The 17203-nt window shown below is 34.9% G+C and overlaps 2 protein-coding genes across 2 annotated transcripts in view; one reads left to right on the top strand and one right to left on the bottom strand.

Moving 5' to 3' along the window:
* The window catches only part of LOC105462477, a 189587-nt gene that overhangs the window by 123235 nt on the left and 49149 nt on the right, over positions 1-17203 (top strand). The gene's annotated exons all lie outside the window — the stretch shown is intronic.
* On the bottom strand, positions 2151-7002 carry LOC105462476 (phospholipase A2-like). Its single transcript, XM_011709099.1, has 5 exons — positions 6834-7002; positions 5178-5664; positions 4192-4351; positions 3984-4127; positions 2151-3602 (listed from the first exon to the last, which is right to left on the bottom strand). Exons 2-5 carry the CDS (start codon positions 5332-5334, stop codon positions 3344-3346), a joined length of 720 nt encoding a protein of 239 aa, XP_011707401.1. The 5' UTR covers positions 5335-5664; positions 6834-7002; the 3' UTR covers positions 2151-3343.

Here is a 17203-nt window from a genome sequence, read left to right on the forward strand (position 1 = left end):
CGATTTATTAAAAAATATTTTTCTAGTTTAGAATAAAATATTTTTGTCTCTACTCTCTATGTCTAATCAAATACTTGGCAATTTGTATGATCTCATATTTGTTTTTGGACAACTTTTATTTATTAAAATAATATTCTTAGTTTAGATAAGATGTACCTAATGTACGATACACTTATATATACTTGGCGTAAATTTTTTTTTAATGATTAGTATCTCGATAACTATTACGAAGATCGCAAAACGGTAGAAGACCTTTTTGTTCAGTTTGGTCCATACTATCTCCCCACAAGCGCTGTACCATTGAGTACGAGACACCCTGTATTTATGATATATGATTGTCAATTTTCTTGATGTTGATCATCGTTAGAGTATATGTATAATTGATGTTTTTATAATGCTTTATTTACTACGTCGTTCTTAATCAGGTTTGATAATATTTGTAATAGTTATTAAACTCGCCAATTATAGCAATTCCTCCGAAAAATAAAACGACTGTGATTGGCCAGTTTCATAACTATAGATCCGATTTAAGAGTGATGTGTAAACATAGTCATTGTTATAAGTAATGTAAGAAATAAATCCAGAAAGGCCACGCGTTCCATAATTTACCTACTTCCATGATTCTTCTAGCAAAATTCAGCAAATATTAAAAAACGCGACACTGATTATATAGGTATGCACATAAAATGAAATCTATAATACTCAAATCAAGAGTTTCATCAAATCGCCGAAATATTCGTTGTTATAAATATTCGAATAGATACGTCCGCGAACAGTAACGAGCGTAATAAATTAAGAGAAATCTCAAAACAAGGAGTTAGTCGTCAACACAACGCGCTGATTCGCATTAGCCGCAATTTCTGCCCCGGTCTCATCTGATATTAATTCCGAAACACCCCTCGCAGAACGAGCGCCTCCGGCGAAACTTTCGCGCGTATTTTTGCATAATTGAACATTCTTTTCGCATGAAAGACGGGCGGTGAGGAAAGGGCAGGCGGAAGGGGTAGCACGAAGAGTATGACTCCCGAGCTGCAAAAGGTAATGTTGAGAAAGAGAGAGAGAGGGGGGGGAGAGGGGGAGGCAGAGGAAGAGAGAGAAGGAGAGAGAGAAATCGCAGAATGGAGATAGCTTCGCTCATTCGCCCGCGTGTCTACAGCCTCGCGATAAAATTCTCGGCGGATTTTCAAGTAACCTCCCCGGTTCCTCGCACCGTGCACCTGGGAACGGCCGCCATATCCAGGACGAAGCAATTTCGGAGCGGAGTTTGGAATCGCACTCGTGGGGGCACGATTGCGTCAGTGCCGCGTTTAGACATGTGCTGCGCAGCCTGAGGCCCCTCGCTCCTTCCCCGCCCCCTCCCTCCCTACCTCCCTCCGTGTTTAGAAACGGAGAAATTTGCATGAATCAGAAAATTTTTATGATGCTATTCCATTACATGCAGAGCTCTTGAAGTCAGATGTGCTTCGTCATAGAAAATTTATTTCGAATGAAAGATCTCGATTTCATTATAACCAACCCTCTTGAATATGTATATAATATCTCAAATGTATGCGCGAATATAAGAAAATGATTTCCTTTATTTTATTGTTTATATATATACATGTATATACAAACTGTAAAATGAAGAAGAAATTAATTTATTATGACATTGTTTAAAGTATTAGCCGTATGCACACACACGCGCGCGCGCGCATATAATAATAATAATAAAATGTTTCTCTTATAGCTACATCGTTTAATCATCTTTAATTACTTAGATCATGCTTAAGTTATATACATATACATTGTATGTAAAATTTAAGCATGACCTAAGTAATTAAAGATGCAGCTATAAGAGGACCATTATTAATATTATTATTATTATTTGTTGTAATCTCATTGTTCACAATCTCACTTTCACTTCTAGAAACGTAGATAGAATAATTAAATTATTATTGATAAAAATACCGTTAAATTCAAAAATTTTAATGTCTCAAAATTAACTCAAGTAACTTAAAATTGAATTAGAAGAGCATTCGGATTTAAAATATGTTTAGACTTTAGAGTGTTAAGCAGAGTAATGAAAGTGTTATTCCAATATGTTCTATATTCTCCAAATATGGAAATTTCAAAATGCTTTCAGCTGAAACAATTAAGGTCGGCGCTCATGATACGTTATAATAAAACCATTTAATTAACCGTTTGGACAAGCTGTTGTAAAAAGAGAAATATATTTAAAAAATAATTTTTTCGGATATAAAACCGAACATTAATTTTTATGTACTTTTTCTTAATATTTAAAACTGGTGCGTATATGCGTATATGCTGTTCGTAACGGCCCGCACGATTTTTTAGACATTTTCGATAGTTTAAAAAAAAAATTAAAAGGGAATATTCATCTGTTTTATGCAGGCTATAACATGTGATAAAAAAAATTGAAAAAAAATATTTCTATAAAAAGTTAAAGTCACCTTTTTGAATAGCCTCATACAATTTTTTATCATAATATTTGTTGGAGTCTTTAAGGTGAATTCAAAAAACGTCTATTGAAAATGTCACTTTTAATAATGTTTTATTGTTTTTATCGACATACATATCTATCATAAATATCCATTAATAAAGAAAGATTATAATTCATGCAAATAAATTTTATTGATGAAACATGTTATAAGTATAATACATGTGGCTCAATCCGATGGCCGGCAAGTTCTTCGACAGATTTTTTTTACGGGAATATCTGCAATCTCTTGTAGGTACATCAAACACATCAATATAAATAATATTCAAGATCTTCAAGAAAGAACAATTACAACTTATGCAACTTTGGATCCAAATAGTTTAAGAGCTGCTACGCATAGTAATTTCTTTAAAAAGAGCAGAATTTTGTATTGCAGAAGGAAGCAAACATTTGCTTACATAAGTTACAGTTTTTCTTTATTGATTTGCGTTCATGATTGGTATTCTTTGCTGATGGATATTTATGATAAGTTTATGTATATCGATAAAATCAATAAAAGTGACATTCTTGGTAGTACATTGAATTCGTCTTAACGCCATTATTAAAAAAATATATATGATATTATTTAAAAAATGCAAGATAACCTACTTGATTTTTTATAAAAAAAATTTTTCAATCTTTTTTTATTATATGTAGCCAGCATGAAACAGATGAATGTTCAACTTTCAACCTCTTTTCTGAAATTATTGGAAGCGTTTAAAATCGCAAACTATTTCGCCGAACACCCTGTATTTTGATATTTTAAGAAATTATCCTCTGTGGAACTTAAAAAAACTTTTCCAAATAGATCCCCGTTATCGGGAATTTTGGTCAGAAACGCGAGCGTTAACTTTAACATTAAATGCATTAATAATTGTCTTCGATCGAGGTATAACTTTCGTCGTAGGTATCGTCGTCCTCGTCGTTCGAATATTTTTCGTCGTCCTCGGGAAAGAAGCGCGAAACAAGTTGTATAGATTCATCATCGTCCCCGGTTGGAAGTTTGGTAGCGGGGATCGATGCCGGCGTGGTAATGTATCGGTGGCCCCATTTTGGATTTCGGTCAAACTTGGCGCAGAAAACACGGCGACCCTTACGGTCCGTCTCTTCGATTATATCAAGGCCCCTATAAATCAGTGATATAATTAATTAATGGTTGATGGGAAACCGATCGGCGATGTAACAAACAATTTCTATTCAATTTTCACTTAAAATTAATTGATCGATAACAATCACGCGAAAACAATAATGCGTTTCGTCAATGGAATTTTAATAAAGCATAACGATATAAACATATATACGCGCGAAGTCATCAATATTATCGTCATGTTGGCTTAACAATCAGAAAATATACAATTAATTCTGGATATTTTAATATTTGTTCAAATATGTGTGTGTATGTGTGTGTGTGTGTAAGTTTAATGAAACAGTTAATTTTAAATAATAAATAATGATAAAAACAATAACATATGCAAAAGTACTTGGCGTATTATTTCGTTGCACTTACTCATTTGTGCACTCCTGGGGATCGTAGAAGGTGCGAAAGCACTGCTTGCATTTTCTGAAGTATATTCTTCTCACGGCGTATGGGTACATGCCGCGTAGCTGCGTCAAACAATTGTGAAATTGCGTCTCGCACTCGCACAATGAGCTGCAAAAAGCCCGAAAGGGAGAAATGCACTCTCGCGCGCTTTTAACGATCGTAATTGCCGTACCTTCTGCAAAAGTACTTGTTGTACAACCCGTATCTCGTAGCTTTCGACTGTATATAGTCCTCGCAGCGGTCGTGAGCTCTGCAACATTTGTCCATCTCCGTATACAAGCCAAGATCGGAATCGTCGCGGGCGATATCTCCCAGGCCGCACCAAAGAGTGCCTAAAGAGCAAGGAAGATCGTGTAATTTATGATAACATATCAAAATATAACAAATTAGAAATTTACAATTGTCGTCGGAAAATTTTTTTATAAAATTTATAAATTCATAAATTTCAAGGTAATACTGTTTTTATAATGTCAATTACATAATATTAATATGTACTCAAATTTAAAATAAAAAGTAAGTTATTATATTCTTTAAATATTTCACTAAAATTGCAAATTATAAATTAATTTTAGATTGAAAAGTTGATCTCGTTTATACGCTTTATGTTAATATGTTAATTTATGTTAATAAAACTATTATTAAACAGAAATTTTATGACATATGTAAACTGCAACTAAATTAAAAGTAGCAGCTAAAGACCAAAACGTTCAAAATGAAAAAATCGAATATCTAATAATTTAAAATCATAAATATTCAAGCTTTAAAATAAATGTATATGTATTTATACATTTAGTTTAAAAGGTTTATTTCATTGTACATTTCTCATGAAATAAAAATAGTCGTCGAAAAAGTTTTAGTAAATATAAATAAAATAGAAATTATGAAATGTACATTTGTTTGTTTTTGTAATATTAATTACAAAAAGTGTCAATTAATGTATACTCAAATTTCAAATATAAATACGATACTATTATTTTTTTAATATTTAGCTCTTACGCAGTCAAATGAAAACTAAACTAAACTCATCATGCCATTTAAGCATGCTATTTAAATAGAAAGAAATAAGAAAATTATTATCAATGCTAAAAGATTTAATTGTTTAAAGCAATCTAATAGATTAGGATTTTTTTTATTTAATAACTAAATACGGAAAATCACCTGGAAGAATACCATGTCGAAGATCTGGAAGATGTTTTAACGCTAAAAAACCGCGTAAGTAATCTTTCGCGCTGTGACCTTCCGTTACACCGTTATTATTAACAAACAGTGCGAGCATGCAAAATCCGATCAGACTAATCACACTAATCCCCCTCATTGCAAGCTAATTAACGTAATTTATTAACTACGTGAATTGCAAATTAACGTTAAGCCCCGCACGTGTTAACAGTTCCAAATGTAAACGTGTCCGGAAGAAGTTTTCGTGTGCTCTACAACTGACTAAACATCGATAATTACGCGTGTTAACATCGCGCGATACAAAACGAAACTATCGTGATGACCCACTAAAAATAAGATTTATGATGCCGACGTTAATGTGTGTTAACGCGTACACGCATGATGCTTGTTCACCGCACGGCATTTCCTGCGCGCTGCACGCCAGCTTCCTCACCGCCAGCTTCCTCGCGGTGATACTGATTTGGATTATCTACAATTAACCAGATTTTAGTCGCACTTTTCAACGCGGAATAATAACGTCTAGTATATCATAATTGCATGGCGCTAATTGTAAGTACTCTCATACCTTTTTTTACTTGCATTAAATCATCCATTATGACAGGGAAAGTTACTTTTTAAAAGTAACTAGTTATTGTTACTCGTTACCGAGTTAAAAAATAACTATATAGTTACCGTTACTAGTTACTGATTTTTAAAAATAACTCGTTACCGTTACTTAGAAAGTAACGATTTGTTACTTTTCCGTTACTTTTTTAATGCTGAAACAAGATCAATCTAAATAATTTAAGATGCAGTTTTTTGTTTTAATATTAATAAAAGCAATATAACAATGACACTAGATCGATATATAAAAACTAAGAAAATGAAGGCCTTTTCGATATGAGTTAGAGTTTCCAGCTTAGTACTTAATATTTCAAAATAAATTTATATATACATATTCAATTTTACAAACTGTGAGCCAATTAAATTTTCGATCTAGAAACGCAATTCAGCTGATATTTTTCGCAATAAATTTTAAGATGCATATATAACGTAAAAATATCTTATTAAAGTACTTGTCAATTTAATTTGTAATATTAATTGACTTATGGATTGACTTATTCTTTGACTATTAATTGGATATTAATTGACTTATTCTTAAGACGTCATAAACCAATCACAGAGTCATATTAATATTTTAAGACATTATTTAAAAGTCTTAAAATAAGAGTAAACTATGCGAATACTAACTAAAAACTGAAGATTGAATATACATACGAAAATTTTATCATAAATGCAAAAAGTTCAAAATACAAAAAGTAACGATAAAAGTAACTATAATTCGTTACCGTTACCAAAAAAAATGTAACTACGTTACCGTTACAGTTACCAAAAAAATAAAATAACGTTACCAATCCGTTACCAAAAAAAGTAACTGTAACGGTAACGGCGTTACAAGTAACGAGTTACTTCCAATCCCTGCATTATAATATATACCGCACTTGTAATTTTTAATTATGCGTTTTACTAATATATACATTGTTTACGTAAAATTTGTAAAATTTCATCATAAGTTAAAAAGTACAAATTAAAAATAGAAATAATTTTTTTTTAATTCAATGTTATTTAACTTTTACTCAATTAACTTTAATAACTTACCGTTTCTATTCTTCTGTTAACAATCAATTGAAACACAAAAAAAAAGTAATCAGTCGGAGCCTGCGAAATGCAAGTGTGGTTTTACCGGGAATCTTAACAAGACTGACAAGTCAACAGGTCAACGAGTTTCGGTCTTTACCCTCGAGTCTCTTCTCTCCTCCATTCAAGACACGCGACTAAACTGAAGATAATAAAAACGACGGTACGTGTATGCCAAAGAGAAACAGATTCCTGAAAGGTTGAATTGCGGATAGACAATTCTTAGAAGGGGCAACGAGAGTAACTGCGCGCATCTCGAGACACAAATCAAGGCCTGAGACTCAGAGTTGTTGTCTTTGGACGGTATCACTCGGTATCACTCTCTCTGCAAATTCAAACCGCGATCTAATCTCTTAATGCACAGCATGTCAGATGTATATTTTAGACGTTTATGGCGGGAAAATTCATGGACTGAAACGTGCATATTATTTGAATCAAAATGATGACTCACGTATTGTACAATTCATTATCACAGAATGTCCGCTATTTTTTATAATTTCGAAGTTCAGAAATCATTTATTTTTTATATTGTTTTCCTATCTGTAAATTTACTATTTTCCTTTTATTATATAATAATAATAATAATCACGTTATATTATTTCTTATTTATATAAGATTTTATTTTTTAATTGTTTGCTTTCAAATAATAATTTCAATAAAAGAAAATTGTTAAGTATAAATTTTGACGTATTCACAAATACGAAAAATGTGATCTGTCCCATCCAAATTTGAATTTTCCCTGAAAAAGACTATCTGAAATTTAAAATTTAAAGCAATCATAGATGAATATCGCATTTATAAAACTAACGTGCTTAATGCGGGAGCTATAACGACAAGAAGAAAATGTATCGCAGAAAATTTTCTTCCCCCGAAAGCCGAGGGAACTGAAATAAAATGGGGTGGCGGGTGTCTCGCTGGATTTCTGGCGGAGCTTTTTAGAGCTTTCTCTACATTATTTCAACTGGCCCGGCCGACCGACCCCTCACCGCCGATCTCTCGAAGTCTCTTTCGCTCGACTGCGCATTCCTTTTAACGATTTCGTCCCTCTCGGCCGCGACATCCGCTTTCGTTTCACGTTCCACTCTCGTTCTTCAAGGTTTCCGCCTGCCTTGCATCCATATACCTTGACACCCTCACACTCCCGAAGATCCTCTCGGAAATCGCGAGCGAGAGACTGTTTGGTAGGACGTGAGATTGAAGCAAAGAAGAACGAAAAAGCTAACTGTAAATTTAATCTGATCCCTCTCCCGAAATAACACTGTGTAGGTCTTCGGCTTCATTCACTTTTTATTTTTAAATTAAATCTCAATTTAATATATTTTTTTTATTTCAGTGTGTTTTGGTCTGTGCGTAAACCTTTTTATTATTTATGTATTTCATTTATTCATCTTTCTTATAAGACGCGTTCTGATAAAGCTTTAGTAAATTATTTTGTAATTCTTTCGACGCTTTTTATTTATAGAACTTAGATTTTTCTTACAAACTGATTTTATTTGATTTTTTGTAATCTAATTTTTATATGTTTAAAATTTATATTATATTATAATATAATTTTCTGTTATATTAATTTATATTATAATTGTTGTATGTTAATTTTATATTATAATTTTATATGTATTATAATTTTATTTTCAATTATTGTAAGTATAAATAAAGTTTTTTAATTTTTATTTATACTTCCTTGATCATAAAAATAAAGCATCCTCCATTTATTGCAGTTTCTTGAAAAAGACGATAATAAGAGTCAAAGAAAAACTAACAAAATATTAAAATTGTTATAAAAATAAATATTATTTTTTAATAAAATTGATTTTTAATTAATGCTTTTTATATTTTTGGTTTAATACAGAATGTTTACTTGAACGTCAATTTTTGAGCTGCTTTATACTTATAACCAAGACTCTATGACTCTACAACTTAAAATAATTATCTGTTTTTAAATCCATTTAGTGTAGATTATAGAAAATAGACAGATACTTGATATTGAATACGGAAAGAACGATTTTGCTGAAAGGTCCAAAAGTTTTGCTAGATACAAATCTGAAAATAATATTGTTGAAAACATAAAAATAATAAGCATTGCTGTGAAACATTTTAACATTCTAGTCGGTTTAAATTTCCAACAAAATTATTTTCAAATCCGTATCCAGCAAAAGTTTTTAGACTTTCCGACAAAATCGTTCTTTCCGTAAAATAAACTTAACTATATCATATATTAGTATCATAACTGACTTATTGACTTCCGTGAAGATTTTACCTCGATGTTTACAAACCGTGTTCTGAATATCCTCATTCAATTTTCATACATATTCTAGAAATATTTCGACAATTGTTATCACAACCATCTGTTTGATGATTACACAGTGTTACTAACACCTTTTGTAAATATCGAGGCCAAAAATTTGGCAAGATTATTTGTATATATACATATAAACATGTGTATTAATTTTATATTGACCACTTATTACAAAATTAAGCGCCAGCATGATGAGTACGAATATTATGATCCACTTAAGCTTCGGAAATTTAATTGTGTCGCTTCTGTCTTATGCAAATGTTCGAAAACCATCGTTGCAACTTATTATAGTATGTACATTCGAGTGAAGTATAGCCACCGATACACGAATAGTCATCCGTATATAAATATACAAATAAAAGTGAAAGAGAAATTTGTGACCCACGTCGGACGGACCACACATCGAAAAGCGACTCCTACGCGCGCGGAGGGACAATATTTTAAAATATTTCTCATGCAACAGAAGAGCAAAAAAAAATTTAAGTATATATATTCAATGAACGTAAAATGTTCGGCCGAGAAAAATCGCGGTGGACGTTTTCCTCCGCATCAGCCGCGGCGGAGCACCGAGCGAAGGGATGATCCTCTGCTTTTTAGCTCTCGCCGACATTTTCATCTCCCCTTTCGGACCCTCGGCTGCATCAGGCGGAGGAGCGTTGCATCGGGTGGGGGGGGAGGGGGTGACTGCTGGTCTTGCACTCGCTCTCGCACTTCCCTCACCGGTAAGGCACTCCTCGGTAATGCGCTTCTCGGTGCATTAACCCTCCCGGGCCGGGAGCGCAGCACGCGCGCACGCATGCCTAACCGTCAAACCTTTTGTGGCGCGTACAAACGCAGAGAGATCGCACGAGCTTTAACGCAAACCACTACCTTCCGCGCCCGTCGGCGAAGAAACGCAAGCGGCTTCCTCCTTCTCCCCTCTCCCCCTCCCCCCTCCTTTCCGCCTCGCATCTCCCTCGCCCTTTCGCGAGACCGTTAATCGTTCCGCGCGCGCAATTTCCGCGCCAGTTGAATCGCACACTGCTCGACTCGACAACGTCGATTTTTCCACCGATCTTGTTCTCTCTCTCTCTCTCTCTCTCTCTCTCTCTCTCTCTCTCGGAGTATTAACTCTTTTTATTTCAATTATAACAATGTATTTTACAATGCAGTTTTTGTGAAAGTTTGTCATTATATATGAAATGGTTTCTATCTCAGAAAATATGTTTATTAATCATAAATTTTTTTTACTGTATGGTATGTATTATTTATCAATAATAAATGCCGAATAATTTCCTCTAATAAAATTACAAAAAACATATTTTAATAAATTAATATATAATAAATCTCTCTTTATAACATGCATTATACGAGAAAGTGCATACGAGCATGTCAAGTAAGCTGCTGGAAATTTCGTTTATCATCTAAATTTGCCCTTAATTGTTATTTGTTATGTCGAGTTAGTTCGTTTTGCTCAACTACCAGATATTCTTTATTAATCTAAATATACTTAAATATACTTGAAAAAAAAAAACATTTTAATTTTACTTCTTTTTATGACATTTGGTCTTTTTGCGTTTTTTTTTTTAATATATTTTAAACAGAAACACTATCTTGGATTAATATTTTTCAGAAATTTGACAGAAACATAAGAAATATTAACAATGCAGAAATATTATTAAGATAATTTCATGTATTTCTACAAAAATTATTTTTTTTCTATCTTCATTATATATAGATAATAGTAGAGAAAAGCCATCGTTATCACTTTGTTTTCGAATTATATTTTTTAAAGTAAAAGCTAAAAATAAAACTTTGATAACATAAATATGAATTAGAAAGTATCGTTTATAAAATAATATAGCAGTTTTTTATAATACTGTTTGAAATTTTGTAATATTTAACATTTTCACAAGATAAGCAAAAAAATAAACGTCTGTGAAAATGAGCCCTAAAACCGACAAAAATAAGAAAGGGGAAAATACATATAAAAGTTTAACGAAATTACAAGCATGTAAAACAATTTGACAATAATATGTCCTATGTTATTTCAACTACGCATTTATAAAAGGAAATAAAATAAGAGTGTTATTTTCGCATTTGTAGAATTAATTGCTTTTAGTTTTTAATTTTATGCAGAAACAAGTCACAAATAGAAGTATTAAGAATTTCTGCCTCATTAATTATCTGAACATACGTTTTTATCAGTATATATTAATAAAATACAACGTTTAATTTCGACTCTTCTCTAACAACAATTAGTTATTTTTCCTGCTCCATCGTCTCTCGCATTTCTCCGGTAGAGGTAAGGAGGTGGCTAACTACTTGGCTCGCGTTGCTGACTTCGCGCAAAAGCGGCGTTATTTCTGCCCCTATAGCAGCATTCATGCAGCAGCGAACTCCGCGAGTTGACGACCTCGTCCCTCGTGCAAACGCGGGAGGGGGGGGGGGGGGAGGCCGAGTGGAACGGAATTCGCCCCGGCGGACAAACCGAGGGAAATTATCTGCAACGACTGAAGTAATAACATTTAACTGTGCACTATGCGCTGTGCACACAGGGCGCGCGATCCCGGGGCTGCCATGCCACGGGTGTGGGAGACGCTCGACGCGCGGGTGGAGGATGCGGCAGCGCGGAATTATAAATTGTTGGGGCATAGTTGCGATTGTTTCGAGCCGCGGGTGAGAAGCTGCCGCGTCTTCCCTACTTCCCCCCCCCCCCCACCCCCTCTTTCCCTCCTCTCCTCAGCGTGCGCGAGGCCAAAGACGATTATTCTCGGTCCTGTTTGTGCGCGTCGTTTCCCTAAACAGAAGCGTCGCGCAAACCTCCCTCCACCCTCCCGGAGAGAAAGCGCGGGGCCCGGCGTCGTTGTACGCGCCGTTGTTGCTGCATGGAAAAATTATTTCGATTGCGGACCGACGCGAGTTGTAACGTTTGGAAATTCCTGCACGCGGGGAAAAGCGCGAACGCGTGGAAAATAGAAAAAACGTGGAAGGATCAGAATTGAAGTGAAAAAAAAATATGGCACGGAAATGAAAAGCCTATTTTTTTTTTATTTTCTATGTACCTTTCTCTCTCTTTCTCTCTGTATTGTACTTTTTAAAGTAGAAAGTACGAAGGATAGCTCTTAGGATTGCACATTAAGTATTTTGTAAAAAAAAATTTCGCTTGCGTGTGCGCGTGCGTGTTCGTGTATCTGCGAATTGTAAATACGCGTACACAGAGAGAATTTTTTTTTTAAATTTACCCTGATATTGTTGTTAATCGTAGGATGGCATAGCATTTCGACAAATTTTACTGTACACTACAATAAATTTTATTGTGCACAACAATAAATTTGTTGTAGTACATAGGAGAGACCGGAGCTGGTTGATACAGTTTTTTTCAAGATTTTTTTACATGTAATTAATAAATGAAATAAATACCGCAAAGATATTTTTTAATAGCCACATGCTTCAACAACATAGAAATTATTTTTATAATTTAATAATGTTATTAATTTTGTTGTATTAATGAAAAATGTAAAGTGATGCAACTTGTAACAATCGGCCCCATATGCGAGGTCAATTGTTACAATTACTAGAATCAGTCGTTACACATCCAGATTTCAAAATATGATGCATTTAATTGAAGGAAATAAAAGAAATTGTGCATAACATAACTTTATTTATAATTTTCAAATAAAATATACACATTAATGTAACATTAATAATATAAACATAAATGTTTATCAGTCTTTCTCTTACATAAATCACAGTGGAAAAAAATATAAATATAAGATTGCACTAAGAAAAGACTACAGAAATCTAACTATTTTAAATTTGTTTCGATTGAAAATAATAATACAATACTATAACAACATATGTCATAATCAGTCCCGACTTACCATATTTACACATTTTAATTATTGCTTAAACAATAAATATATTTTAAGACGTTAATATAACTGTAAGTTATTACTTATAAAGTAAAGTTTCTAAAAAAACAGTTCGAACTATAATATAATAAGCAGATATATAACATTTAATATATTACTGATTTATTTTACTTTTGGCTATTAAAAACTGAAATTATTTTTTATTTCTGAAAATATGCTATTCAGTCCAAAATATCTTATTGCAGCATGATTGCAATGTTTTTGTGGAAATACTATATTTTTTATAATATTACCGTTTGTCATTTTGCAGCAATTTTGAATGTATCAACGTGCTCCCTGTATCAACCAGCCCCGGTCTCCAATATATTTGAAAAAATAGTGAAAATCATGTAAAATTCGTCAAAATAATATGTTGTCCCACGATTAACATGATTTTCAGGGTAAATTTTAAAATAAAATTCTCTCCGTGTATAACATTTTATTCGTTTTTTTTTTTCGGTGCAATCTACGATTACATTTATAGAAGTTAAATACTCGAAATTGCAGCGGCAAGAGAATCTCGATACGCCAATCACTTGCCTTCTCCGTTATCCTCGCGTTTCGGACCTTCCGAAAGTGATTACCCTCTCGGCCATTTATCCATCCTTAGGCCAACGTTGCCTTTTACGGGCAGCCACCCGCAAGAGAATCCCGCTTTAAGAAGCGGCAAGCGCTCTTCTCGGAACCTTCAACATTTCTCTCCTTCATTGCGCGTGCTCTTTTCGCGAAGGGTGCGCGAAGGACGGGAGGGAGAGAGGATCACCGAGCAGTTACAGAGGGTTGAGGGGCCCACGGGCTCGTAAGTCCTTCACCTAACGCCTCGTAATTACGTGTCTCGGGAAAACGGGAGAGGGCGGGAGAGACGGAAGAGAGAGAAAGAGAGAGAGAGAGAGAGAGAGAGAGAGAGAGAGAGAGAGATGGACACGGAGGATACCGATGGTAGAGGCGGGAGAGTCGCCAACCGGCCGGCGCGCCTCGTCGGACTCCGATTTATATATTGAGCTACGCCTGGACCTTCCCCTCCCTGGTCCAGACCTCAAACGGATTTTCGGAGGGTTTACGTCGCGCGGCGCTTCCGAAATACCGGCGAGGAATTTCCTCGGAATCCACAACCTCGGCACGGATTGATTCACAGCTTTTACTCCTGATATAGAAAGCCGCGAGGGAATCCGAGGAAAAGTCACGCTTACCGGAGCCTGCAGTCCGAGTTATACCAATTTTCCAAATACCGTGGTGTTAATTACGTATTTCAATAACCGATGTCAAATCTCGCCTCTCCTTCCTCACTTTAAGTGGAAATTTTATAAAAGTACAATTAAGATAAAAGAAATAATTTGAGCCCCTGCTGTTGAATTTATTCCAGTAAATTAATTCGCTCATTATCCCTCCCTCCCCTCTCCCCTTCCTCCTCCTTTACTTTGAGACCTGAAAAGCTATGAAAACTGAGAAATGTTACAGACATGGTATGGTTGAAAAAATTTTCCTTCTTATTCTTAAAATTAAAATTGGAGCGGGCAAGGATATTACGGAATATTCTCATGTACGTGAGCAAATACAAGCGCGCGAACGTATCCGAGCTATACGAGTATATCCGCTTAGCGGCGCGACTTCGTGACTTCGCAAGAAGAATCCCGACCGTGTCGTTGACTCATCCCTTTCGTGCAAGTCGCCGCTCACAGATTACTTTGTAATTCTCGTTATTCTCGTCATGTCGCAATCTGCAAGAAAGACCTCTCCCCCTCCCTCCCCCTTCCCCGCCCCCGTAAGAGGGCACTCAAAGTTTCAAACGACAACGCGTGACTCCATTAAAAGTCGTCGGCGGGAGAATCCAGCGCGTTCGATTATAATAATAATTCCAGTCGCCGATGCGCTCTCGCAAACTCCGCCTCGCGCTACTTCACGGCTTCTCTCCTTCGGCGAGAGCACCCCGAAAAATGCTCTTAAAATATAGCGCTTAAAAGGAAAAGGGAGCTCGGCGCGCGCGCCACGCGCGTTGTGTAGGATAAAAAAGAAAGAAACTGCGAGAGCTTTTAGAGGGATAATAAAAATTCCTTTACTCTCGCCGTCTCCTTATAATAATTTTTAGCGCGGTTAAAAGCTCGGAAAGAGTCGCGAGCGCTCTTTCCCGCGCGCTTCGTTCAATGTGCATAATTTATGTTTTTAATAAATGTTAATCCGCGCTGCCCCGCGGGAAAGAGGGTGGTGGGGTGAAGAAAGAGAGAAGGGGGCAGAAATCGCGGCGCCGCGCACGCCAAACAAGCGGATTTAAAAAATTTCCATATATATATCCCATAAACGCTTTGAGGCGCGAGCGCGTTCATTAAAAACGCCGTACAGCGCGGAGCGGAGATTAAGGCTTTATTATAAAGGCCGCGAGGGAAAACTGTCGACGCGGACCCGCGCGCGACTGAATTTCCGCCGCGCGTTGCGGTCGTGGAATTCACCGGCCCGCAATCTTTCAGGCGTGACGAAAAAGGGCTCGTGATTAAATATCAAGGGTGCGGCATAATTGTAATGATTTCCATCTTTAAACGGTTTATTTATAAACGCCGACACGGATAAAGTATAGCGTTTTAGCATAGCCCTTTTTATACGCGCGTTACTTTAACGCTATACTAAACAGCTGGGGAGACCGCCGGCTCGTTGGCACAGTTTCCACAATTTCGGCATTCGACTTTTTACCTTTTCTCTATAGCTACATTTTCACGCCGGGTCGACGATTCTGTATATGCTGTATAGTTTCTTTGTAGCGAGAAATACGAACATGCTGCGTTGCAGCCCCGATATTGAGGTAAAATTGATACATATATATATATATATATATATATACGGTTTAAGCTGCCTATATGCGACAAAGTCCATATTAAATTAATGAAAACGTAATGAAAATTAAAAAAAACGATCGCTGCAAATATGTACTTCTCGATAAAAATTGTATTTTTTTAAGTTATTTTGTAATAATTAAACAAAATGTCGTTATAGCAAAATAAATGTAAATTATTTTAGATGTAGCTTGCTCCACTATAGAAATATTAAATATACTGCAGCGTTTTGTGTCATATTTAAGTTGTATATAATTAAATAGTCACACACTTCTTACGACATGCCAAGCTTGCCCTAAATGGGTCATAGTTTATTCTTACACATGTTTGATTTCAATCATTATTATAACAAATTATTATTATTACTCAAAATAATGTCGTACAATAACAGAAACTTCTCTTTTAACTAATATATTATCGTTATATATATTATAATGTTATAATATATTAATAATATATTATGTTATAAAATATTATAATGTATTATCGTTATTTGTTAGATTTAATCTGTGTTTAATCTGAAACTGAAGAGAACATTAATACGAAATTTTAAAATGCTCAAAAATTTACTTGTCTCCTCTCGGATCTCAGATTTTAACTTTTTTTTTTATCGTAGTTCTTGCTTGATTTAAATAAAACTTTGAGAAAAGTATGTTTATTTATATTATAAATGAGATATTTTGCGATAACTTTTTCATTATTTGTTTCTATCTCCATAAATACATAAACGGAATGTCAGTTTATCAACAAGCCCCGGTCTCCTCTATTTAATCATAATTTTGCACGAAAGAGAAAAAGAGTTGACCAGCGTGGTGAGAAATGTCGAATATTTTACTATAATATGTAATAATTTAACAGAACGCAAAATATTATTACAGGAAGATTGAGAGCGCTTGAAATGAAAATTTTTTAAAAGTTTACGCACATCTCGAATATACAAACATCAATTTCGAAATTTCAATATTTACATATTGAGATGTATGTATATAAATTCTCGATTTATCTTAAAATAAATAATATACACACTGATAGAAAATGTCACATTGTTAAATGGTTGCTGAATCGATGAACCAAAAATATGAAACTTTAGAAGAAATAAATGGCTCGGATAAATGATCGCTCCTCGTTGATAACATTTCTTTTTTTCATTATTCACTGATCTGCGCACTTCCGCGTCATTGTTATTTATGTTTTCCAGTCGTCCGGGCGCACCACCGCAATATCTGCGGAATCAATGCGGGCGCCGGGGTAACGGAACAATATTTTACCTGTCGCGACGCGAGGACCCCTCCCTCCCTCCCTACCTCCTCCCTCCCTCGG

The sequence above is a fragment of the Wasmannia auropunctata genome, unplaced genomic scaffold (genome assembly GCF_000956235.1).
Source record: "Wasmannia auropunctata unplaced genomic scaffold, wasmannia.A_1.0 LD336097.1, whole genome shotgun sequence".
In the NCBI taxonomy this organism is placed as follows: domain Eukaryota; kingdom Metazoa; phylum Arthropoda; class Insecta; order Hymenoptera; family Formicidae; genus Wasmannia; species Wasmannia auropunctata.